Genomic DNA, 27,344 nt, shown 5'->3' on the forward strand with positions numbered 1-27,344 from the left:
GGGCAGGGTTTGCCAGTGTGTGGCTGTTCCACCCTCTCCTGCAATTCACTGCACTTTCCAGGTGCCTCCTCCTGGGATTTCCCTCTTCTCAGGCTCTCCTGGCCCCTACGGCCTCCTTCCCTCCAGGGCCCGAGGTCTGTCCGGCTAAGGGTTTGGGGTTCTTCCTCTGGCCTGTGCTTGGGGCTGACCCCGACCCCAGGCGGGAGCCAGGCTGGAGGCTGGTAGCCACGAGGTATGAGCATGACCCCCGGGCGAGGAGGATGTGGGGGCGGGCCACGCCTGCAGCTCCGCACTGGCCGGGAGAGTGTGAACCGCCGGCCTTAGGCGCATTGGCTCGCACCGGTTCCGAGCACTCCGAGTGGCCTGGCCGCGCGGCCTGGGCCTGAAGCCACCATCCCTTGGAGGGCCCCCAACCTGTCCGCACCTGCACACACCCCCGGCCTGGGCTTCTCCTCACCGGAAATGCACTTTATTACACTTTGGAAGGCTGGTAGGACGCTCGCAGACTCCTCGGGCTCTGCTGTGAGCAGGAAGGGGTGCCCAGAAGTGGGCCCCCTGTCTCCGGTGGGCAGGCGAGAGCTTGGCCAAGGGGATGGACACCGCTTGCCTTCGCCCCAGCCCCCGCCCGCCCCTGGGTCGCATTGGGACCTGTCTCCAGTGGGCGGCAAGGGCTCGGGCGAGGTGATCGGCACTGCTTGCCTTCACCCCAGCCCCCGCCTGCCCCCGGGTCGCACACAGGAGTGGGTCCCGTGTCTCCGGTGAGCGGCGAGGGCTCGGGCGAGGTGATCGGCGATTGCTTTGCCTGAGCCCCCGCCCCCAGGGCGCACATGGGGGCCTGGATGGCGGCTTGCGCTGTCCTACCCTGCCTGCAGTATGCAAATTAGCTGCCATCTTTGTTGGCAGTTAATTTGCATATCTCGCTGATTAGCCAATGGGAAACATATCGGAGGTATGATTAATTACCCTTTTTGTCTTTTATTAGATAGGACTAGAGGCCCAGTGCACAAAAATTTGTGCACTCGGGGGAGAAGGGGTCCCTCAGCCTGGCCTGTGCCCTCTTGCAGTCTGGGACCCCTCAGAGGATGACCACCTGCTGGTTTAGGCCCGGTCCCCGGGGGATTGGGCCTAAGATGGCAATCAGACATCACTCTGGCAGCCCGGCAGCCCTCAGGGGATGTCCACTTGCCAGCAGGGAGCAGGCCTAAACTGCAGTCGGACATCCTTAGCGCTGCTGAGGAGGCAGGAGAGACTCCCACCACCACTGCTGTACTGGCAGCCATCAGCCTGGCTTGTGGCTGAGCAGAGCTCCCCATGTGTGACCACCAGGGGGCAGCTCCTGCATTGAGCGTCTGCCCCCTGGTGATCAGTGTGTGTCATAGTGACCAGTCATTCCCAGTCTTTCTGCTGTTAGGGTCAGTTTGCATATTACCCTTTTACTATATAGGATAGAGGCCTGGTGCACAGGTGGGGGCCGGCTGGTTTGCCCTGAAGGGTGTCCCGGATCAGGGTGGGGGTCCCGCTTGGGTGCCTGGCCAGCCTGGATGAGGGGATGATGGCTGTTTGCAGCTGGTCACACCCCCTTCAGGGTGGGGGTCCCCAATGGGGTGCCTGGCCAGTCTGGGTGAGGGGCTGAGGGCCGTTTTCAGGCTGGCGGGGGACTGAAGCTCCCAACCTCTCCTTTTTTTCTTTTTCTTTTTTTTCTGGGATTTATTTACCTTCTATGGCTGTCACTGGAGCTGAGAGCCGGCTTTAGCTCTGAGGCTCGGCTCCAGCTCTGAGACCTCGGCTGCTGAAAGCAGGTATCTGGTTTTGTTTGGCTTCTATAATTGAAACACTGTTGCAGCTCCAGCTCTGAGGCCCGGCTGGCTGAAAGCAGGTTTCTGGGGTTTGTTTAGCTTCTATAATTGCAACATTGTTTCTTAGAGTGCAGCTCAGAGGCCGGCAGTGGCAGGCAGGGAACCTTGGCTTCCTCCATCACTGGAGCAAGCAAGCCTCCTGTTCGCTTCAGCTGCCTAGCTGCCAGCTGCCATCTTGGTTGGCAGTTAATTTGCATATCGCCCTGATTAGCCAATGGGAAGCGTGTCGGAGGTACGGTTAATTACCATGTTTGTCTATTATTAGATAGGATGCTTAGAACAGTCCCTGAAAATTCATCATGGGTTAAATTTTGACCTTGTTCACATGGTCTGAAAACTAATTGAAAGGCCAACCACAGGATGACTAGAAGGGTGGGTGAGGAGATCTAGATGGCAGTTTCTGCTCCCCAGGCCTGTCTCTTCCCCCTTTTAGTAATTCTGACCTTTCACCTTTAGTGGGGTAGTTCATTACAAATAGCTGAGCTCTGTGAGGACAGAGTCATATCTCAATTCCTCATAGCCCGTTTCTTTTTAACATGAAATCATATTTTCATTTTTTTATGGTGCTTCATAAATCCAAGGAAGTTTGGTATTTCTTCATTTATTGGGCAAGCCCTCTGAATCAAGGTTCAATCACCTGCAGGGCCAGCACCACCTCTCCAACAGACTGGTCTCAGAGGCTGAGGAGCCAAGGAGTGCCCCCAGCCACCAGAGCACCTCTGCTTTGATCAGCTTTGTTTTTTATTCCCATTTTGTTTAGGGGGTGGGGGGTAGCTCTGCATATGGGGAAGTATTAGCAAAATCATTGATTTTATGTACTTGGGGATTCTCTTGAATTATAATCTGCCATGTTGTGTATTGTTCTTCCCTTTATCGTTTTTGTTTTTCATTCTGGTTTTGGGGTGGTTGAGTGGCTGTGTGTTTGGTCTCTTGTTTTTTTCAAAGACCTTCAGGGAAAGACTTCCCTTGAGTCTTAGAAATACCAAGTTATCTTCTTAAGTAATAGGTTTGTTTTCATATTGGAATGTTTAAAAATGGAGGTTCCAGCCTTGCTCTGGCCTCTAGAAACCCCAGAAATAAGTGTCCTATGCTTTTAGCAGCTAATTACAGGACTAACTTTTTTCCTGTGGGTGCTGTCACCCCTAGCTCATCTTGTTGAAGATTAATTGTGCTTTCAGCAAGCTTTGCCTTTGTAGTTTTAATGGTCTCTGAGCTCTTCAGGTTCCAAAACATACACTGATATGGAGCTACATATCTAGGGAGCCATTATAATAGCATTTGAGAACATAGTTACAATTAATGTATGTGTTATTCTAGTTTAAACTATTTCTAATTTAAAGATGAGATGAAGGGTGGAAAGGAGAACTGCTTTAAAATGATAGCTTATATAAAGAAGTTAATAATATTGTCCTCTGTTTGAATACTCAAGACACTGATTGAAGTGGTAACACTTAAAAAATATTAAAAGTAAAGATGGCAGGTTTTCATTCTTGGCCTGTTGCTGTTGACATTGCAGATAGAAGTTTGAAGTAGATCTTACTGTGAATATTAGCAGATACCTTGAATCTATCTTTACTCTTGGTAATAATGTACTTTCAGAGGAGGTGTTTGAACTCTTGCCCTCTGTGAGGTATCTCTGTTCTTGGAGCAATAAATGCAGATTTTGACATTAATTTTATTTGGAGTAGATGTTTGGTTATACTCCTCATGTATCTAACCAAGACAGTATCTTCCTTTAATGTCTAGGATTTGAAATTAATGGGCATGCACTATTAAAATTAGCCTGTTCATATAATACACTTCACTTTTAAGGACCTCAGTTTCCTCGGTGTTCTTGATTCTAAAGTGTCGATGGCTGAGAGTTTTGTAATTGCATTATTGCCATAAGTGTTGAAGAACTGAATAAAGAATGGATGTTTACATTCCCTTGATCAACTGAGGACTTTGTCACTTTTCTAGATTTAAGAATCCAAATCCCTTTAGGGATGAATGCTCTCTGAGAAACTCAGCACAACTTACAGTGAAGATTAAAACTGACAGAGGGTTCTTCTACATATAACCTTGCTGTCAAGTACTGGCCTTTATACCATGAAACTTGAAAACATGGGCAAGGACACTTGGTCGTCTCTAGTTGTACCCTCAACTGATATAGATGTTTGCATACTTTACAGTGACTTTGCTAATTGGAGTGTGTTTATTCCAAAGAACAGATATCTCCAAGCTATTTTTATTCTCCTACTGCCAAACTCTCTGTCTTTTAAAGCAAGGCTAGTGCTCAGAATCAGAAGCACAAGCTTAATTAGGCCTGGATCATACCCTCCGAGAAGCATATGAGCTTTATGCGTACGTTGAAATGCAAGATCGGCAAGGAGAAAGCTATTTCTGGCCATAAAAAGAGAAACAAACAATGTATTTTACTGGGGTTTTGTCTCTGGGCTAAGAGCCTCAGAATTGGCCATGATCTTTGTGGAATTTATCTTTCATTATTTTAACCCCTTTCCAACATTTGAAGGATTTTACATCTTTGCCTCCTCTGCTTCCCCATCATAGAGAAACCAAATAAATTTAGCAAGAAAATGAGAGTAATCACAGTCCATCCAGTCCATGATCTTCTCTGGGAATTTGATTATAACTAGTAATTAAGTGCATTCTAGCTAATTTACGAAAATACTAAATATAACTTCAAAAAACTAAACAACACGATATGTATCCCTTCTCTGTCAACAGATACGGATATTTTATCTGATCTATAAAATTACCAATTACACTTCTGGGTACAAAGAATTGAAAGTAGGGACTCAGGTATTTATACACTCATGTTCATAGTTCATGGCAACATTATTCACAATAGCCATTATTCACGATTGATGGATGAATGGATAAACAAAATGTGTATATATGCAATGGAATATTATTCAGCTTTAGAAAAGAATGGCATTCTAACACATGCTTTAGCATGGATGAACCTTGAAGACATGCTAAGTGAAAAATTTACTCACAAAATTTACTCACATGCTAAGTGAAAAATTTACTCGCAAATAGCATATAATTCAACTTATATAAGATATATAGAACACTCAAATTCATAGGCACAAAAAGTAGAATTATGGTTTCCATGAAAATAGAGAGTACTTGCAAGTGACCTCCTGACCTACTGGAGAGAGGCTCACATAGGGCTTTGGTGTTTGTGTCTGCACTAGACCTAAAGAGAGTCAGTGTGTCTTGTAGACAAGGGCAAATAGCATATAATTCAACTTATATAAGATATATAGAACACTCAAATTCATAGGCACAAAAAGTAGAATTATGGTTTCCATGAAAATAGAGAGTACTTGCAAGTGACCTCCTGACCTACTGGAGAGAGGCTCACATAGGGCTTTGGTGTTTGTGTCTGCACTAGACCTAAAGAGAGTCAGTGTGTCTTGTAGACAAACTAAATGAACTCTGGGGCAAGACCAGACCTGGAGCTACTAGGCTGTAATTTTTCTGAAGGACAGTCAGTGGTGTCCTCTAAAAACAGGACACTGCTTTCAGGTCTCCTGGGTGCAGTACAGCTGTCCGCAGTTGAGAGTGCTGCAGGAAAAGAGCCTTGCGTGGCAGAGCTGATGTGCCCCAGTAGCTCTACGGCTGAACAATATTCTATTGTATATATTCAGTACTAGGTATAAAAGCAAGAGTGGTTAAAGCGAAATGTCAAAGCAAGTTTATTAACATGTCAGTTTTTAAATTGTACATGTGGTTTGTTTGTTTTTTTAATAATCGCACTAACATGATACATCCCAGAAAAAATGGTGGCCATCTATCCTGTTGTAGATAAATGTAAGTTACAGCTCTAAGATGGATAGATACAAATGTAGAAATTGGAGATGGATATGTTGGGGTTTTTTAATGTATTTTTATTGATTTTAGAGAGGAAAGGAGAGGGAGAGAGAGATAGAAACATCAATAATGAGAGAGAACCATTGATCGGCCGCCTCCTGCACGCCCCCAACTGGGGATTGAGCCCGCAACCTAGCCATGTGCCCTGGACTGGAATCAAACCCGGGACCCTTCAGTCCACAGGCCAACACTTTATCCACTGAGCCAAACCAGCTAGTGCGAGATGGATGTGTTTTAAACACAGTGAGGAAGCATTTACATATACACGTAGGGTATTTCTTTTTTCTTTTTTTTTTAAATAAATCTTTATTGTTCAGATTATTACAGTTGTACCTCTTTTTTCCCCCCATAGCTCCCCTCCACCCCGTTTCCCCCCCCCCCCCCCCCCCCCCCCCCCCCCCCCCTCTCTGTTCTATTCACCAGTTTATTCTGTTCATCAGATTTTTTATTCACTTGATTTTTCGATTTACTTGTTGATAGATATGTATTTGTTGTCACTTTGTTGTTCATAATTTTTATCTTTACCTTTTTCTTCTTCCTCTTCTTAAAGAAAACCTTTCAGCATTTCATACAATACTGGTTTGGCAGTAATGAACTCCTTTAGCTTTTTCTTATCTGTGAAGCTCTTTATCTGACCTTCAATTCTAAATGATAGCTTTGCTGGGTAGAGTAATCTTAGTTATAGGTTCTTGCTATTCATCACTTTGAATATTTCTTGCCACTCCCTTCTGGCCTGCATAGTTTCTGTTGAGAAATCAGCTGATAGTCGTATGGGTACTCCCTTGTAGGTAACTAATTGTTTTTCTCTTGCTGCTTTTAATATTCTCTCTTTGTCTTTTGCCCTTGGCATTTTAATTATAATGTGTCCTGGTGTAGGCCTCTTTATATTCCTCTTGTTTGGGACTATCTCTGCTTCCTGGACTTGTAAGTCTATTTCTTTCACCAGGTAGGGGAAATTTTCTGTCATTATTTCTTCAAATAGGTTTTCAATATCTTGCTCTCTCTCTTCTCCTTCTGGCACCCCCATAATGCGAATGTTGGTACACTAAAAGTTGTCCCAGAGGCTCCTTACACTCCCTACATATTTTTGGATTCTTTTTTTCTTTTTGCTCTTCTGATTGGATGTTTTTTGCTTCCTCATATTCCAAATCGTTGATTGATTCTCAGACTCCTCTGTTCTACTGTTGAATCCCTGTAAATTATTCTTTATTTCAGTTAGTGTATGCTTAATTTTTTTACTGGTCCTTTTTCATGTCTTTGACATTCTCACTAAGTAGCAGTATAATCTTATTGATGGCGACCAGCACTCACTGCTGGTTCCCAGATCCTGAGTTTTCACTGTCTCCTTTGATTTAACTAGCTAAACTTGTTTGAGAACAGCAATTATGTTGAATATCTCTGAGTATTTCAAGTTTTTCTATATTTCTAATAATCTTCTTTATCTAATTTAGCATCTCCCTATATTTTTTCCAGTGTTCTTCCTGTAAGTATTCCTTTTTTATTTTTCATTTCCTTATTTATCTTATTTGGACTTTAATGACCCTCTGAGGTGGAAGAAATGTTATCGCTAATCTAGTCTCAATTTGCTGACTTACACTTTTTCCGTTTGGGTTACCCTGAATATCCTGTTTCAAACAAGTATGCTGCATCAGTGAAAGATACCAGGCCTTTTTACCCTAGAATAGTAATCTTCAACCTTCAGTATGCATCAGAATCATGGAAAAGGTGCTTGTGATCCACTCCCAGAATCCCCAGGTAGCTGGGAATGTGGCCCAAGAAGCATGTTTTACAAAGCTGCCCAATGATTCTCTTGGGCAGTCAGGTTGCAAACCCCTACTATAGATGGCACTTAGCCACACAACAGTGGACTTCATATCAAGCATTATATTATTGGGTATCTCTTGGTTCATAAGTCTTTGGATAAAGCTGGTCTTATATACCTTTTAGAAAATTATAAATATCTAAAGTTTATTTAAAGTTGCATGGTTTCATTAATTGCTACCTTTCTTTTTTATCTAAAAATAAAATGTTCTTTTTAAATCTCATTGCTTTTAATGTTTTTTAGATTGATTTGCTGAAAAGTTAGTTATTGAACAGAATAATTTTAATTGAAGAAACCACAGTTTATGTTCTTTTTTGATTTTCAACATGCTTTCTAATTCTCTGTGCTCTCGAGTTTTTAAGTAATTCATTTCACAATTTTTTATTCATCTTCAGTATATTTCTAGCATTCAGGAGTTATTTAGTTGTTTCAAGGAATTATTTGTATACTTCATGGACTAAAGTAGCTCTTATGCAGCCTCTATTCTTTGGTGTTCTTTTTTTTCCTTAAAGAATGAGTAGGTTGCAGTGTTTATTCCCAAGTACTAATATTGTACCAGGAGCCCCTCGCCCAGCTTGGTATGGCTCTAGTTCATGGTCGGTAGCTAGGATGCAAATGGTCGTGCCTGGTTAGTTCTTAGGAGATAATGTCAGACTTTTCCTAGTTTTATAGGAAAAGTACTTGAATAAAAGATTTGAAGCCGTAAGCTCTTGTGGCCATAAGTTGGCAATGGTTGGTGTGTGGTAGCAAAACTAAAGCTAGAGAAGCAGTGAGACTGATCAAGTGGTCAAGATGTAGAAAAGTTACTGTGAAAATCAGGCGAATTACAAGAACAGTGCAGAGGCAGAACTAAGGCAGGGGTTAATTGGACGTAAGTCTGCCCTGCAGCGATAATGCTGCTAATGTGTCTGTCTCTTCCCCTCACTGTTGCTAAGTGAGAGGAAGATGTGACCCTTCCGGAGGCCTGTGACCAAGTGTCAGATACTGTGCTCAGAGAAGTCAGCTCTTTACAGCTCAATGTGATGAGTGTCTAGAGCAGCACTTGCCAACTGGAGGTCCGAAGGGTTGGTGACCGCTGATTTAAGGAAACCATTGGAGCAGCAGTCACCAACCAGTGGTCCGTGAGGTCCAAAAGTTTGGCGACTGCTGGTCTAGAGGATACAACAGGAGAATACTGTGTCCAGGTTGGAGTCGCCAGGGAAGCCCCATCTGTCCCAGAAGTAAAGCTCAGGCTTTCTGACAAGATGGGCACTGCATGCACAGGTGCTCACAGTCTAAAGCTATTTTCAAACTTTTCAGTACAACTCATAGTAAGAGTTGGATTTTATCTGGTGGACCTGGGTATGCAGGGCTCTCTAGTTTCTCCTATTCTCTCTTAAGTAACTGTTGATTGGTATCCCCAAAATTGATTTTGTATCCCAAAGCTTGAAAGGCACTGTTGTGTGGAATAGGGAGAAATAAGATAGCACTCACCCACCCCTACACAAAGAGTTGAGGACCAGACTAGGTATAGAGTAGCTTTACTGAAATGACTAGAAGAAAAAGACCTTCTAATCTAGACTGAGCATGGACAGCAATTGCTATAGCTGCTGGAATAAGGTGCCTTGGAGCATAAACACATAATGCTTTTGGCTCCTTCCTGTTGGAGAATCTTCATTCAGTTTCGAGAAGCTTGGGGGTCTTTGCTTTGGAAGCCCACTGTTCCTGGTCCCTTACCTGTACAGTTTGGGGTAGGGACAGCAATGTCCAGGCATCTTTCAATGGGGTTTGAGTGGAGCCCCTGCCTGACATTAGGAAGTTCCTCCTGGAAGGATTTGGCTAATGAAAAACAAAGCTCTATCTGGATATAGGGCTTGATTGTAACATTTCCATGCTTATTCCACATTGAGCAGTTGCTGCTGGTTTTGGTGTTTAGATGGTTTTATTTTTAGGGCCAGGTCTAAAATGTGGCTGTGAATAAATTCTTTCTTGAATCAGACAAGAGTATGACTTTCATTCTGAGCAATGGAAAGAAAACGTGCAGCCAGTTCTGCTATAATGCAGCATATGCATTCCTAAAAATCACACTATGCAAAGTCATGCACTAGAAGACCACAGGACTTATGAGGGAAATGGGAAAGAGGCCCAGCATACAAAAACTTTGTCATTGGCATATTTAAAAATAAGATAGGACCCTAATAAAAATGGTAGCACAATGTGACATTTTAAATGGCTAAGAAAAACAAATAACTACAATACATGTGGCACTTTATCTCGAAGAAGTCCTGCAGTTTGCTGGAGGAAGTGGGTGTCGGAAGGGCTCAACTCCTGGGTTATTGTGAATTGTGCTGCCATGGGATCTGAAATCACAGGGAAAGCTGTGCACCTGATGAGGACAGGGTAGCTGCTGCAGGTGTGGGTTTTGCGTATTCCTGCCCAGCTAGATTCACCTGAAGGTAGTTATCACCAACTTTCTCCAGACAAAATCAGGCATAAGCACAGGTGAAATTTGCAGTGTGCTCAAATTGTTCCTAATATATCCATCCTGTCGAAGCAAAACATTGTAGCAGCACTGACAATATATTATATTTTGAAAACAGCTAAGAATCTATATATATAAAAGCTTAAGCGACCATTACAACAGAACGACCGGTCACTATGACACACACTGACCACCAGGGGGCAGATGCTCAATGCAGGAGCTGCCCCCTGGTGGTCAGTGCACTCCCACAGTGGGAGCACTGCTCAGCCAGAAGCCAGGCTCACGGCTGGTGAGCACAGCAGCAGTGGCAGGAGCCTCTCCCACCTCCGTGGCAGCACTAAGGAAAAGTGAGCCGAGCGGTAAGGAGCAAACAGGCATGAGAACAGGCAGGCGAGCGGTGAGGAGTGAGTGGTCCCGGATTGTGAGGGTGCAGGCCGGCTGAGGGGACCACACACCCACCCCCCGCTTCCCCCATGCAGGAATTTCATGCACTGGGTCTCTAGTGAGTATATATAACCTTAAACCCAGTGATCCTTATGGACAGGAAAGTGTAATTGAAGGAGTTGGAGCAAAGATACTTTTCTAATTATTTATAAAGGATTTATTTAACATGTGGGAAAATGGGATGCTGATGTTTAAAGCCTGCCTTTCATATTCATTTGAAAAGTTCTAATGAATTCAGTTTGCAGATTACATAGTCTGAATAAAATGGTGGGCTTTGTATAGTTAAATGGGATTCAGTTCAATGAGTATGGATAACAGTATTTTGAAATGTCAAACTCTATAAAGAGTTAATAATTCTGTATAAACTACAGTGCTTACTCTCTAACTTAAGCTAAAGAAAGCAATGGCCATGAATATCCAAGATAGTTAAAAACCAGTTTTGAATTTTTTTTTTCAAGTTGAGACCCATTCTGCCTTGACAGTTTATTAAATTTACCAGCTTTTTGTTGTTGTTGTTGTTGTTGTTGCTGTTTATCCTCACCCCAGGAGATTTTTTCCATTAATTTTTTAGAAAGAATGGAAGGGAGCAAGGAAGGGGAGGGGGTGGTGGGAGAGAGAGAGACATTGATGTGAGAGGGACACATCAGTCGGTTGCCTCCAAGACTGGGAATCTAACCTGTGACCCTTCTGTGTGCAGACCGACAGTCTAACCCAGTGATGGCGAAACTATGACATGCGTATCAGAGGTGACACGCATGTCATAGTTGATTTTTCTTTGTTAAATGGCATTTAAATATATAAAATAAATATCAAAAATATGTCTTTGTTTTACTATGGTTGCAAATATTAAAAAATTTCTATATGTGACACGGCACCAGAGTTAAGTTAGGGTTTTTCAAAATGCTGACACGCCGAGCTCAAAAGGTTTGCCATCACTGGTCTAACCACTGAGCCCACCGGTGAGGGCTCATTACCACTTATCAAATGAATGGTCCATACTGACTTGTGTTGATTTGTAATGCATATATTATCATCATAGGAGCTATGTTTGTTTGTTTTGTTTTGTTAATTCTCACCCAAGGATATTTTTCCATTAAATTTTAAACAGAGTGAAGGGAGTGGGGGGAGAGAGAGAGAGAACATCTATGCGAGAGAGATACATCAATTGGTTGCCTCCTCTGTGGTACATCTACACAATGGAATACTACGCTGCTGTAAAAAAGAAGGAATTCTTACCATTTGCAACAGCATGGATGGAACTGGAGAGCATTATGCTAAGTGAAATAAGCCAGTCAATGAAAGAAAAATACCACATGATCTCACTCATTTATGGATAATAAAGACCATTATAAACTGATGAAAAAAAATAGATACAGAGGCAGAGCAGCATCGAACAGACTATCAAACTACAGCGGGAAGGCTGGGGAGGGTTGGGGGGCAGGAGTGGGGGTAAGAGATCAACCAAAGGACTTGTATGCATGCATATAAGCATAACCAATGGACATAAGACACTGGGGGATAGGGGAAGCTGGGGGAATGTCAAGAAGGGGGAAAAAAGGAGACATATATAATACTCTTTGTAATACTTTAAGCAATAAAACAAAAAAAAACAAAAAAAAATTGGTTGCCTCCTGCACGTGTCCTGCCCAGGGCCAGGATCGAGCCGGCAATTGAGGTACCTGCTCTTGACCAGAATCGAACCCAAGACCCTTCAGTCTGGGGTGGTGGGGGAGGGGGAGAGAGGGGGTCTGACTCCCGATCCACTGACTCAAAGCAGGTAGGGCAGGAGCTATGTTTTTAGGCCCAAGTCTAGTTTGTCATTTTCCCTGTACTAGAACCATGTCCTTAATGTAGCTATCCAAATAATAAGGAGCTAATATGCTAATTAGACAGGACGGCAGGACGACCTTCCAGAACAACCATTGGTCAGGGGGCAGGGCCACAAGGCAGCCAGGGCTGCTGCGAGGGCCGAGCCCCTTGCACGAATTTCATGCATTGGGCCTCTAGTATAATATATAGCTAGTAAGGTATATTTCACTCATTATTCTTTTCAAACAAGTCTTAGCTTGTCTTCCAACCAAATCTTTACTGAGATTGTGATTGGAAGTGTGTTAGAATTAAAATGGAGAAAGGTAGCTTCACAGTATTTGGTGTTAATAAAATAGGATTGTGGTCCCACAAGTAAGTAATACAAGTAAGAATGGTGTGTTGATTTGTTTTATGTCATCTATGTCAAGTTCTGACATCAGAATACAAATGAATTTGGTAGATTTTCTTCTTTCCTTGGCGCCGAAACTTACTTTATAGTTAGCTGTTCCTTACCTTGCCTAGTCCGAAAGTGGTTTTCAGAGATAATTCTTTCATAACTATACTTTTATCTTTCCTTGGTAATTTTTTCGTTTTCTTTCTGCTGTCAGAGATCAGTCTTAAGAATTCATGTTTTTCCAAAAAGTTGTCCATTTCTTGAAGATATTCTCATGTGTTTGCATAGTGTATACAAAGTGGGTTTTACTCATTTAACTTTATATGCAATCTGTGCAGGTTCATTTTTACCCATATATTTACCAATTCTGGTGCTCTTTATTCCTTTGTATATTTCCAGACTTCTGTCCAATATCATTTTGCCTGAAGAACTTTAACATTTCTTATAGTAGAGATCTACTGGCTACAAATTCTCTCAGCTTTTTTCTGGAAAAGTTTTCACTTCTGCTTTGTTTTTGAAGGATATTAATGCTACATATATACCATATGTCCAAGTTGGCTTCTCTTCTTTCATGCACATTAAAAATGCTTTTTCTGCCCTAGTCAGTTTGGCTCAGTGGATAGAGCATTGGCCTGTGGACTGAAGGGGCCTGGGTTTGATTCCAGTCAAGGGTACATGCCTGGGTTGTGGACTTGATCCCTATTAGGGGACGTGCAGGAGGCAGCCAGTCAATGATTCTCTGTCATCATTGATATTTCTATATCTCCCTTCCTCTCTGAAATCAATAAAAATATATTAAAAAATAAAAATGCCTTCTTTTTCTTCTGTTTTTACACTTTTGAAGAAAAAAAAAATAAGCAGTTCTGATGGTGTATCTGTTGTCTTTTTCTCTCCCTGCTTTGAAGATTTTCTGTTTATCACTATCTTTCAGTAGGTAATTATGTGCCATAGTTTGGTTTTTCTTTGTGTTTATCCCAACTGGTATTTGTTAAGCTCCTTGGGTATATAGGCTTCTGGTTATCAGCAAATTATTGAAAACTTTCAGCCATTATTTTCTACAGATATTTTTTACACACCTTTTTTCGGACTCAAATTGCACATATGCTCCACTACATGATGTTATCCCACAGCACACTTGGGCTTTATTCATTGTATTTTCTGTCTTCACTTTTTGCTTCATTTTGGGTAGAGTCTATAGATATACCTTTAAGTTATCTGATCTTTTCTCTTGTGATATTCAACCTGTTAAACACATCTAATGAAATTTTTATTTCTATTCTTCCATTTCCTCATGTTCATGTTGTCCTTTAAATCCTTGAGCACATTGAGGTTATTTATAACAGTTGTGGAAATGTCCTTTTTTCACAATCCCTTCATCTCTCATTTTTAGCTTTCTTTCCATTAACTGTTTAATCTTTGTTATGGGTCCTATTTTCCTATTTCTTTGCATGTTTAGCAAGTTTTGATTGGTAAATGTTGTGACTTTTACATGTTGGATTTTATTGTATGCTTTTAACAGTGTTAGTTAGGTTTGTTTTGGCAGCCAGTTGTTGCTTACATATTGGTTTGATCCTTTGAAGGCTTATTTTTAAGCTTTGTTAGTGCCGTTCTAGAGTAGCCTCTATAACAGCGGTTCTCAACCTATGGGTCGCGACCCCTTTGGGGGTCAAACGACCCTTTCACAGGGATTGCCTAAGACCATTGGAAAACACATGTATAATTACATATTGTTTTTGTGATTAATCACTATGCTTTAATTATGTTCAATTTGTAACAATGAAATTGGGGGTCACCACAACATGAGGAACTGTATTAAAGGGTCGCGGCATTAGGAAGGTTGAGAACCACTGCTCTATAATGTAGCTAGTACTTGTTCTGGGCTTTCTACCCAATGCCCTGTGTATTCGGTGAAGTCTTTCCATTCTGGCTGGTGAGGGCTTCCAGGCTTTGTGAACTCTGGCAGTTATTCAATTTACAGGTAATCGTTCTCTCCCAAGCCTTGTGGATTTCACCCTATGCATGCTCAGATTGGTGTTCAACTCAAGTGGATCCCTAGGCAGTTCTGGAGCTTTCTGTGTAGCTCCCTCCTTTTCAATACACTATCTCACAAAATATAGCCTCTTGGGCCTCCTCACAGCCAGTCTGTGTTCTCAGTTCAGCGTTTTTGCAGGCAGTATCTGAGTTCCCCTCCCTGCACTTGCAGCATGGAAATGGCCTCCAGCCAGAAAATCAGAGGATTGCTGGGCCCACCTTGTTTGTTCCCTTCACTGTAAGAGCATGATCCTGCACTGCCTGTTGTCCGTGTCTGAAGTGGTTATTCCATGGCTGTTGTTCAGTTTTCTAGTTTCACTGGCAAGTGAGGAGATCCAGATACTGTTTCCCTCTTGTGGTTGAAAGCAGAAGGCACATTTCATTTTTACAGAGACAGGCTTTTAAAGCAGCAAATTTTAACAAGTTAACAATACATTTGAAGGTACTGTTTTTACTGTCAAGCATGTTAGGAGAGACACTAAAATGGTGTGTTTTTTCTAGTTGAATTTTATGCCAGTAAACCCTAGAAAATCATTTAGTAGTCTCTGAATTCATATCCTTAAGGAACTATCAGTTCACTGAGACAGGCTTCTGTGTTTTCATTGGATCTGTTTGTCTGGTGAGTCACAATAAATTCTCACACAGTTTAAATTGTGGAGGATTTATTTCCCTGAATCTCAGTGTTTACCTTTGAATTAGTCATTAGCAGTTGATTCTGCTCTATAGTGCAGTACTCACTGTCCTCAGATTGGCACAAAGTAATCAGCTGTGTGACGTTCGGCAGGCCACTTATCTTCTGATCTCTAAGTGGAGGAAGCTGGACTAAAAGGACTTTACAGTCCCTTTTATTCACTTATTTAGTAAATATTATTATGTGTTCTAAGCACTAGAGATACATTAGTGAATGAGACAGACAGGGATCCTGCTCTCATGGAACTGTATGGAATATGACTATATCCTATATAATAAAAGCCTAATATGCTAAGTGTCCGACCATTCATTCGACCATTCGACCAGTCGCCATTATGCACACTGATGCCCCTGGGGGGCAGGCGTTCTGTCCAGTAGGTTAGCTTGCTACTGAGGTCCCGCTGATTGGGACTGGGCGAGATGGGCTGGACACACCCTGGAGCCCTCCCGCCGTCCCTCCCCAGCCCTGATCGTGCACCGGTGGGGTCCCTCGACCTGGCCTGTGCCCTCTCACAATCCAGGACCCCTCAGGGGATGTCCGCAGGCCAGGCCGAGGGACCCCACCAGTGCACAGTTCCATGCACCGGGCCTCTAGTACTATAAATAAAAACCAAATGAGAAAGAAATAATTGGTGAGGAGTGCTACAAAAAACAAAGAGGAGCAATTGGAAAATGGTGATGGGAAGGGGCCCACATTAGATGGGGTGGTTCGAGAGGGCTTCTCTGAGGAGGTGGCATTTGACCTGCCATCTAGATAAGCAGAAGAAACCAGCCATTTGATACTCCAGGCAAGAGTCAGGACCTAGCTCTGCTGGCAGTCTGATTCTGAGACAGTCCAGCTGTAAACACTTCTCTCCCTAAATTAGGCCACAGAGATGTTATATCGCCCCATAGGTGGACAACAGAGGATCTTGGGAGTCATATTGGGGTGGGTGAAATCAGCAGGGACTGTAATGGCAACCTTGAGCCAGTACAGTTTTAACAGGGAGATGGAGGCCAGGTTCAACAGTCCTGGTCAGCATGAGCCAACATGAATCCATTTCTAAATTTGCAGAACCATGGATAGCTCCATAGGACCCATTGCCTAAAAAAAATTTGGGCTTTTTCTGATTCATATATAAAGGCGACATGCACTTTGTATCCTAGAAATCCTGCTTTGTGGAAGGAAGCCACCAGGAAAACTTCTTGGAGAGTTAAGGAATGTGTGGCTTTTTTAAATAGGAAAAGAAATGACACTGAGAAACACAAACAGTGTGGGATTTTGTCCTAGTAAAAGCCTGCTACCTAGGCCAACACTGTCTCCTCTGTTGCTGAGAGCATTCTAATGTGCACTGGTATAGCACCAACTAAAAACCAGTTTGGGTTAGTAACTTTTAAAGACCCAAACAGCTCTCACTTGTTATTATCACCCTGGCATGTGTAGTCTGCAAGAATCCCTCTTCCCAAGAAGGCCGGAGCCTCTAGCCTGTCTCCACTCATCACACCTCTGTCACCTCACCCTTTACCCCCAAGTCATGTGGCCTTCCAGCTTGCATCTGCACAGGATTATTTCTGATGTGATCTCTTTTTAGTCAGGGAAATCATTATTGTCAGCCATTACCTAAAGATCAGTTGTCCACTCACCTGCAGTTGTATTTCTCTGTTCCTTAAAGCAGCATTTAAAAAATATATATGTTTTTATTGATTTTAAAGAGGAAGGGAGAAGGTAGATAGAAATATCGATGATGAAAGATAATCATTGATCAGCTTCCTTCTACACACTCCACACTGGGGATCAAGCCCACAACCCAGGCATATGCCCTGATCGGGAATCAAACCATGACTTCCTGATTCATAGGTCAATACTCAACCACTGAGCCATGTCAGCTGGGCTTGAAGCATCATTTTAGCAAATTCCTGATTTGAACATTACGTTTTTTATTTAACAACTTTTATCTGTCTTTCTTGAATCCTATAGTCTGGCTTTTACCCTTAGTACTCCAGTGAAACAACTTGCCCGAGTTTTTTAATGACTTCTAATCTCCCCTTTTCCCCTCCCTCCAATTACTTCTTCTCCATTCTCCTTTACCTCTCTGTGTATGCCACTACTGACACATCCTGTTGCCATGGCATTCTCTCTTTCCTTTTGGGAAGCCTGCTGTTGCCTTCTGGCTTCTCTGTTGCCTCCTGGTCCTGCACATGGCTCTCCCCAGCAGGCTCATTCCTCACTCTTCCCTTTGGTGTTCCTACTCTCAATTCAGCCATCATTTATGGGCACCAATTCCCAAGTACTTATCTCCAGCCTTGACTTCTGCTCCCTCTTTTGTGCTCAGTAGCAACTTCACCTGAATAAAATCTAATTTATCTTCCTCTCATCCTTCCTCGGCTACATCAAATTCTCCTATTAGTATCCCTGTCTCCTGGGCACTAGGTTCTGTAGTTCATAATCATCCATGATCCATTTCTCTGTTCTCAAGAAGTTGTCTGGTCATGTCAACTCCAGCTTCGAATTGGAGTGGGTTGAGGAATGATGGACAGAGGTGAAAGTGGAGACAGCAAATATAGACCAAGTTAAGCTGTAATGGACATGTGAGTAGAAGGTAGTGCTGAGAAGAGCAGATTAGAGGGGATATCTAGAGTAGAAAAGATTGGAGAACATTTCTGAACACAGATGGGGGAATGATCTGATACCGGAGAGGTGGAAGGTTAACAGAAAGAGAAAGGGTCCTCAGAAGGATTCAGCTTGTCTTACTGGTAACAGCTTATTAAATGCTCTTTCAGTTAGATATACTTTAGGTTACAAATCCTTTAGAAACGTATCCTATAGATTTTCCAGCATTGGAATGACATAAGCCAAGGTTATGTGTCACAGTATTGTTTGAAATATCAAAAAATTGTTGGATATTAGTGTATGTTGCACTGTGGGTTAGTAAAATGAATTATAGTACATTTATTCAGTGGACTGCTGTGCAGCTTTAGAAAAGAATAAGAAAACTAGCCTAATAGACAACAATTTCTAAGATAAAGCAAATGAATAAAAACAAGATATGACAAAACACTATGTCTGGTATACTACCATTTGTATTTTTTAAAGGAGGGTTGAAGTAGAAATATTTATATTCTTACTTGCTTGCATATACTGTAAACCAAAATTCCCCAAGAGGTGCAGGAAAGGGGAGACTTTTTTATTTATTTTATTTTATTTTATTTTTCAGGAGAAACAGTTTGCAAACTGGGGAAATACAGCATCCAGTGCAAACTGAAAGTGCACTCCATTGAGACAGAGGGGAGGCTGCCCTTTTTTTCTATCCTCACTGGAGGATATTTTTCCTGCTGATTTCTAGAGAGAGTGGAAGGGAGGTAGGAGAGGGAAAGAGAGAAAGAAACATCGACATGAGAGAGACACATTGATTGGTTGCTCCTGCATGCACCTCTATTTGGGCTGGGAAACCTGCAGCTGAGGTGTGTGCCCTTGACCAGTAATCGAACCCAAGACCCATCTGCGGGCCAAGGCTCTAACCACTGACCAAATCTGGCTAGGATGAGGCTACCTTTTATCAAGAAAGTTTCCAACCAGGTTCCCAGTTAGTCCAAATTGTGCAATTCTGACTGGTTGTTATAAAAGTAAATGAGGATACAATTGTCCACTTCTGATTGAACGGAACAGGTTTCAGTCCATTGATAGACGAAACTAGGGCTTCCCTGCAGTGGGTGACTCAGACAGCCTACACAAGCAGAGCATAGTGTGGGAAGCCGAGAGTTCAGTCTAAGGATTTTCCCAATATACAGAGTATTGGAGGAGCCCCTGTCAGCAAATAGTTGCTAGACTCATTCTTTATAAAATTTGGACCTTCAGTTGATCATTGGAAGTTTATTTTGAACTTGTCCTTCTGCTCTGTCCTCCCTTAGAGATTAAGAGAAACAAAGAATACATTCCTCTTGACAGACCTCCTATTCAGTGTGTCGTGTATAAAAAGCATTGTGTGGTTAATAAAGCTGCTGCAGTTCCTCGATTAAGCTGCAGTCCTCCCGATCCCACTACTCTCCTGTTCTTTCTTTTCTCAATTCCCACCTGCCTACCTCAGCCCGGTTCAACCTGTCAGGCTGGCCCTGACAAATATATACATTTCTTCTTGGGGTTCACATCAAATCTGTTTTTCCTCAGGGTCCACAGATATTTCAAGGATACGTGGAAACCAGACAGTGGCTAACTGGAGGGTTGAGGGTCCTGGGTAGATGGCACCTTAGAGGACGGGGAGATGATGGGAGGCCTTTCACCATATGTCTTTTTTACATTTTTAGACTCTTGAACTATTTACATGTATTTTAATCTCTTCCAATTTTTAAACAAACTGAATTGATTAAAAAAGTTTTCCAAAATACTTGTGCCAGTTGAATGAAAATCAGGTGGTTTTACATCGGAAATGATTTGACTTCTCTAAATGTCCTGTTGTGAGTCTTCTTTGGTGGCCTTGGCCTATTCTTTCACTTTGGAGGAAATGCTTCCAACTCATATTTTATCATTTTCTTCTCCTTAGAGAACTTAACTTCTCCACTGCTAATTTTATTAAGCAGTTTTCTTACATTTCTTTCCCTTTCTTCTACCCAAAGGCTCTGTGTACTCATTACCAGGTTAGATAATATGTAGACAGGTCATATAAATAGGAGGATAGTTATTTACCTAATACTTGAATTCTTACCCTGACATTTCTTGGTAACCCTAGGAAAATATTAAATAAAACTCTTGACTTTATCATAATAAATATTAAATTCAGGAGACCATATCTTTAAGACGGATTGAAAAACAGCAGCCAGGTTTGACGTTGAGGAGCTGACACAGGCAGGAACTTTTGGTGGCAGGAAAGAGAGCTGTCTTTACTGATAGAACATGTAGTAGAGCTAGGACCCCTGGACAGGCATCATCCCAGGACATCCAAAGGAACTCCTGAGTATCTTGAGTACCCCACTAGGGCTGGTGGTCTGCAGTGGCAGCCATGGCACCAATTGGTAGAGCAGCCCCACAGAAATGGATGGTTGCACCTTAACCGGTTTGGCTCAGTGACTAGAGCGTCAGCCCATGGACCGAAGGGTCCTGGGTTCAGTTCTGGTCAAGGGCATGTACCTTGTTTGCGGACTCAATCCCCAGTAGGAGACGTGCAGGAGGCAGCTGATCTATGTTTCTCTCTCATAGATGTTTCTATCTCTCTATCCCTCTCCCTTCCTCTCTCTAAAAAAATCAATAAAAATATTTAAAAAAAATAAATTGGTGGTTGCATCGTGTGTCTGCACAAGCTGATAGATTATCTTGGTTCTAATAAGATATTTTCTTGAATCAATTTCCTTTTTCCTTTCAACTTCTCAAGCCTGGAATAGGTATTATCCATGAGACCCATTCTCTTTTAATACCATTCTTCAGAAGTCTCAAATTTTGTTGCTTCTTTCAGCAAATACCTTCCCATCTTTCTTTTTTAGGCAAAATAAGCAAGAGGGTGATTTCCTTGTCAGACTTTGATGGAAAACAAATGCCCTTAAAAGTAGGCTTTCCAGAGTTTCTGATTTTTAATGTTCTTGCCATTAAAACATTAAAATTCTGAGTTTGTAAGGAACATTTTTAACTAATTCAAAGATGACACTGGGAGTGAAATTGGTAGCAGGACATCACAGACCACTGTGATTTCAAACTCTTGGCAGGTACATCTCCGTTTATGGACGCATTAACAGCCAATGGAACAACCAACATACAGACATCTGTTACAGGAGTGACAGCCGGGAAAAGGAAATTTCTTGACGACAGAAGAGACCAGCCTTTTGACAAGCGGTTGCGTTTCAGTGTGAGGCAAACAGAAAGTGCCTACAGATACAGAGATATTGTCGTCAGGAAGCAGGATGGCTTCACCCACATCTTGTTATCAACAAAATCATCAGAGAATAACTCACTAAATCCAGAGGTGAGAAATGTTCCTTGGGCTGATTTGTGCGTCCTGTTTCTCCGAGCCCTGTTTTCCAGGCCTGCTCAGCCAAATTGGCACTTTTTTGTGTGTTTTTCTAACTCTCCTTCTGGGCCATTTCATAGTAACCACCAGGAGGTAGGAAGCACAGGTGAAGTGTGACAGTCTTGGTCCTTATAACCCTCATGACTGCAGTGAAGTCGGGACAGTATGCATGTGTTGAGTGTCCATCTTCATTGTCAAGGGTGTGGATTGGGACAGGAACCAGAGTTCTGAATGGAGGAGGTGGTAATTGTGCTCCAGGTTATGAGCTCTTAACCTGGGGGTGTGTGGGGCATCTGGGAGATTCCCGCCTCCCTGAAGTTACATGTAGAATGTGTATGTGCACATTATTTTCTTTATCTCGTCATCAGATTCTATAAGGGTTCTTTGTTGTAACAAGACTGAAATAACCCTGGGTTTCAACCCCTTCAGAGTATTTTAACATCATTCCCAGTCAATCTTCAGCATGGAAGTGGAGCTTAACACCTACAACAATTTCAACACATGTTCACTACTAGTAGTACCTGGTAAAGTTAGTTTTCAAGGATCAAGGGAAACTAATGCTTGCAAAGGTTTAATTCTTTGACCTAAATAGATAACCTTGGTTCTAGTAATATAATATCTAAAATCAGAAGTATTTGAACCTGCATTGTACCTTACTTAAAATTTAAAGTTCTGGTAATTGCTTGTTTTCCACTTGTGAGCAGCGAGGTCAAGTTTTTCCCAAACAAGAAAACCAAACTGCATCAAGTTTGTATATCTGGCCAGGGTCACATGACAAACCAGTTCGGCACTGGTTCCCAGTCCATTTTCAGACTACAGAGCCCCTTCATTGATTATTTGTAAATGCTGCAGAGATGATTCCAAATGGTTTTGTGCCTTTCTAGCAGTCTCCATGCTCAGATCCTTGCACCTAATGCACTTAAGCACCACACTATTGGGATTTTGTCTCAAGTGTGGCAGGCTGGTGTTCAGCAACAACAACAAAACCCAGGGAACTGAACTGGTTTCTTTCAATGGTTGAATGTGTCAGCTGCTGTTTAAAGTGTAGAAATTCCAAGTGGACATAATATGTAATTTGCCTTATCTTCTGAAAGCCACAATGACTAGAATATTAAGGTAACTTAGATTCACATGTCTTTCCAATTATACTTTCTGGCTAGCATTCCCAATCTCTGGTTACAGAAATAAGAAATTTGTGAGTTATTTTAAATTGTGGTAGATACAGGGAACAGTATTAGGCTGTAAATCTACTTTGTGTAGATCCAGATATTCCACAATGAAATGCTTTTAGGATTCTGTATCGAAAATACTCTTTGCCACTCTAATTTTTGGTGACTTTCAGGTAATGAAAGAAGTCCAGAGCGCACTGAGCACGGCTGCTGCCGACGACAGCAAGCTCGTGCTGCTCAGCGCGGTGGGCAGCGTCTTCTGCTGCGGTCTCGACTTTCTTTATTTCATACGGCGCTTAACAGATGACAGAAAAAGAGAAAGCACTAAAATGGCTGAAGCTATCAGGTATGCATGAATGGCATTTTTAAAACATTGATTTGAGTGTTTTGCTTTTAGTTACCAATGGCTGATAAGACAGGCTTAAACAAGCTTGTGAATGAAATGTACATCTCCTTCCACTGGGAGACACGAGTAGTAAAAGTAATTAAATCATCTGTCTTTTCTGTGGGCCTGGCATACGTTACTACTTGCCTTGAGCAAATAACTGATTTCAAGTCTGGCTCAAACCCTGTGAAGTGCTCAGGGAACATTTAATGATTAGAGTATACAATAGCATATAGCCACATTATTTGTCATATGAGTGTGTTCTGTCTTCGCCCCTTAAATAAAGATGCATTCTCTTTCACATAATAATTTACATTTGCTTGACTCTAAAATAAATTGTCTAGGCTTTGTGATGATTCAGTTTCATAATATCACATGAAAAGTTTTGTTGTGTGTTTTTTTTTTGTATAAGCAGTACACATTCTTTTTCAAATGTATCCTGAGTGTCAACGACACATAAAACTATAACACAGAGTAAAAAGTAAAAGTTTCCTCTATCTCACCCCCCATCTACAGTTCATTTGTATGTCTTCCCCAACCATTTTCTAAACATTTTTAAATATGTATTCCACACACACACACACAAATAATAAAGCTTTACTTTTATTTCTGTTAAATAAATGGAATTATACAGTGTTGTTTTACAACTTCCTTTTTTCATTTAATAATATGACTAAATGTTTCCATTTTCTCTGTTTCTGTTTTTGGATTTTTCCACTACTTTATCTTAACAGTTGAAAAATCTTTTCCTAGAACCACATAATTCTGCTATAAGCATGTCCAGGTACATATATTTTATGTCCCTCATTTCTCATGCTAATTACTATATGTATTTGAAGTATCTAATTTTCCATAGTGAAATGTACTTATTTATTTAAAGTGAATGAAACCCAGCCCTGGCTGGTGTGGTTCAGTTGGTTGGAGTGGCATCCCATGCATGAAAAGCTCGAAGGTTTGATTACCAGTCACATACCTAGGTAGCGGGTTTGGTCCGTGGATGAGGTGCATATGAGAGACAACTAGTCCATGTTTCTCTCTCACATCAATGTCTGTCTGTCTGTCTGTCTGTCTCCTCAAATAAATAAATAAAGCCTTGAGTGAAGATTAAAGTGAATGAAGCCAAGTCACCAACCAAGAGGACCATTGTGCTCCCCACACACCTCCCTAAAATGACATGTCCCTAAGTGAGCCCTTAAGGACCCTTTGTTATTTACAGAAAGATGAAAACTTAGAGAGTCACAGATTTGCAAAATGGCAATAAAGTTGGTTGGGTCGTCTCCCAAATCCCTAGGTATTTGGAGAGTTGACATTGAGCCTCTTTTGGTAATTACTGGGCTTCATGTGGCTGAGACCCTAAGCAGTGACCTTGGGGACACAGCTTTGTGGTCCCTAATCCATTCAGAAGTGCATGTCAAGATTGGTAGAGTGCACTTCTGTTTTGGTAGGTCTGGAGTTGCGTGTGGCATCTCTCTCTGACAGATCTCCACACGTCGGGCATTACTTTGGCCTTTTATAACATTTTTAATGATTTTCAAAATTATGTTTTCTCATGTGGTATATACATGTATACAGGGCATTGTTTATTTCTTAGTCTTCTTGAACATTACCATTTCTTAAGCTATCATATAGTAGTTTTTCAAAAATACTTTCATTTCAAGTGTTATTTTTAGTCTCCTAAATAATTTCAAATTTGTAGAATGCTAGATGGGACCATCTTGTTATTCAGTTTGAAATTAAACTGCTTGACCATCCATGTGATTCCTTGAGAGATTGTTAGTACCTCTAAGACAATCCTAATTGTTAAGTCCATTCTATCTTTTCAGGATGAACTAGTGAACTTAATTTTTATTTTTCTGGTACAAAACATGTCTTAGATGGTGACCGCATGTTTTCTGTAAGAGCACACTGATTTTACACATAATACTGTGATTTGGGGAGATCTGCTGTGATAAGAAAATAGACCTTGCCAGCCAATGCTTCTCAGTGCTGCCTCACTTCACCCCACAGGCATTTCCCAGTGCGCCATTTCTAAATCTTGTTGGTGCCTCAACCCTAATCCCAGCCCATTCCTCCAGTGTTGAATTGCTCTTGTCAAGGCTAAGGCTCATATTGTTGGGATTAGAAAAAGCAGAGGAGAGATAGATTAGAGGGATTTCATTTGTTAAACTTCTAGGTAATGCTAAATGTTTATTTTCATCACCTACCCACTCCCCCACTTTTTTCTCCTGACCTTCCCACTCTCCTCACTCCTCATAAGAACTGAATCAGTATTCTAGGGAAGAGTCAAATCCTGCTTTAGGGAAACTTAACTTGGGTCTTCTTTAAATGAGTATATTTTTGTCATTGTTAATTTTTCTTAATGTACACTGGCAGGATCCTAAAAATAATTAGTTACACCAGATTCACTTAACTTTTACTCTTGCTCATTTGCATTTCAGTTAAGTTTTATATGTATAAAATTAGCCTATACACATAAAGCTATTGCTATGTATATTTTTTTGTTTCTGTGGTATCTTGTTTTGATTTCTTAAAACTTTGGGGCAAAGAATGTCATTATAGCAAGTTTCCAAAAGAAAAGTAGGAAATAAGATTAGATTTAAACATTAGCTTTGTCAGGAATCTACTGCCGCTAATTCTGTTATCAGAATTACTTGTGATAAACAGCTTACAAATAAATTGTAATAAAAATATTTGGTACATTAGTGATAAAATTATTACGAGTCAGTTTGTAAAGTTAGGCTTTTGAAATCTTCGGGAACTGAAAGACCAGGGAGCCTTCTCTTCCCAGAGGGGGGGCATCTTCTACACCACAGAGTGAGACAGAGACCTGGGTGAAGAACAAGGCCAGTGAGTAAGCATGCCCCTAGAACCCAACCGCTCCCCCATTCAGCCCTATTCTATATATTCACTATGAAGGGAGAGCTCAGCTGAGATGGGGCAGTGAGCTACTAAAACTTCAGATCTGGTGACCTCATTTCCCCCAAACAGTTCCTAGAGTAGTGGGTTTTATGTGAGTTTCTAACTCTTTGGTATGTCTGTGAAGTATTAAATGTTATTCAAATAAATGGATAGAATTTTTATTTTGTTTAATTATAAGTCTTTTAAAACTCCATTTGTGGCCAATGATCTTTCCTTCGTTGTCATACCCGCACAGTCTTTAAGTCAATTTGCAGATAATTCAAAGGAAACTGAATTTTAAATTCAATATGTTGCATTGAGCTGAGCACATTTGAACATTCATGCATTTTGATTTTGTTTTAAAATAACTTGCAAAAGCAAGGAAAACAGGTTCTCCTTGAATGCCAGGCCCCTGGAGCTTCATCCCCAGCCCTGAAGGCAGCTTCGCATCCCCACTTCTGGTAGTGACTGGGAAGTTTATACTAAACAGAAAAGCAACTCGATAAAGTTTTGTTTTGTTTTTGTGTTTTTTAAAAAAAAACAATTTATCTGAGAACCATGCTCATCTCTGGCATCCCAGAGTTTACACTCTAGAAAGGTCCAGGTTGTGTTCTCTGAAAAGGGACATATCTTCACCCCAGAGGGTGCTGGCTAAATTCATCCCCTTCTCAGAAGCAGCTATGGCTTTCAGATTAAGTTATCATTCCAAGCAAAAATAACAATTAAAGCAGCACCAAGGGGTGGGAGATCCAGTTCCAAAGATATTTCTCCAGCTTGTTAAAAATACAAGCTTTGATTTTGCAATATCTATCTTAGAACCTTTTTTCTTTTATCCAAACATGTAGAGAGAGAAAACACTGCTACATGGAATAATTAATTCCTTTTACCATTTCTCTATAGAATTTATTATTACACTATTTTGATCATTTTTCCATGTTAATCTACCATCCCATTCGTAGTTTCCAGATGTTCATATGAGGTAGATGAAAGTGGAAAGACATGCAAGTATGTTCATGTAGATTGTCAACAGTTATTTCAAGGACCTATTTAAAAGGTTGCCTGGCTCTCTTTGTATCAGTAAAACCCAATGTGATCTTTCTACCAGTGCCTTAGGTGCTCTCATTTAAAAAGTCTTAGTGCAACTCATTCATTTGAATGAATTTATTTTCATTCAAGAAAAAGATTCAGCAAACCTTGGGGACCAGGCTGAGGTCTATGACTATGGGTACCTTTGAGAACAGTTTATGGAGCTAGGCTTGCAAGCTGCCAAATTCTGCATACAGTCCTCCTTTTTTCCTGTTCTACACATGCACACACATACACACCCTCCAACCCGTCCTCGAAAAAATATATGGCCCTCTGTGTCAGTGGGGAGCAGGGGTACTATCTAAGATGCCAAATCATGATTTTCAGAGATAATCTGAACAGAATGCTCTAGCTTTTAAATTGCTGAATGGTAGAGAACACCCAAGGATAGGGGTCAGATTTAGAATTTAGAATTCTGTGATTCTGATCTGGAACTAAGACTGCCTTA

General features: G+C 41.4%; 1 protein-coding gene across 1 annotated transcript in view; it reads left to right on the forward strand.

Moving 5' to 3' along the window:
- The window catches only part of CDYL (chromodomain protein, Y-like), a gene marked incomplete at its 5' end in the record, with an annotated part of 95,675 nt that overhangs the window by 53,565 nt on the left and 14,766 nt on the right, over positions 1-27,344 (forward strand). Inside the window, 2 exons of the mRNA XM_005869642.2 lie at positions 21,057-21,313; positions 22,701-22,873. Of these exons, the coding sequence (XP_005869704.2) occupies positions 21,057-21,313; positions 22,701-22,873 (430 nt within the window). The remainder of the gene's footprint in view (positions 1-21,056; positions 21,314-22,700; positions 22,874-27,344) is intronic.

This window comes from Myotis brandtii, unplaced genomic scaffold, assembly GCF_000412655.1.
Source record: "Myotis brandtii unplaced genomic scaffold, ASM41265v1 scaffold300, whole genome shotgun sequence".
In the NCBI taxonomy this organism is placed as follows: Eukaryota; Metazoa; Chordata; class Mammalia; order Chiroptera; family Vespertilionidae; genus Myotis; species Myotis brandtii.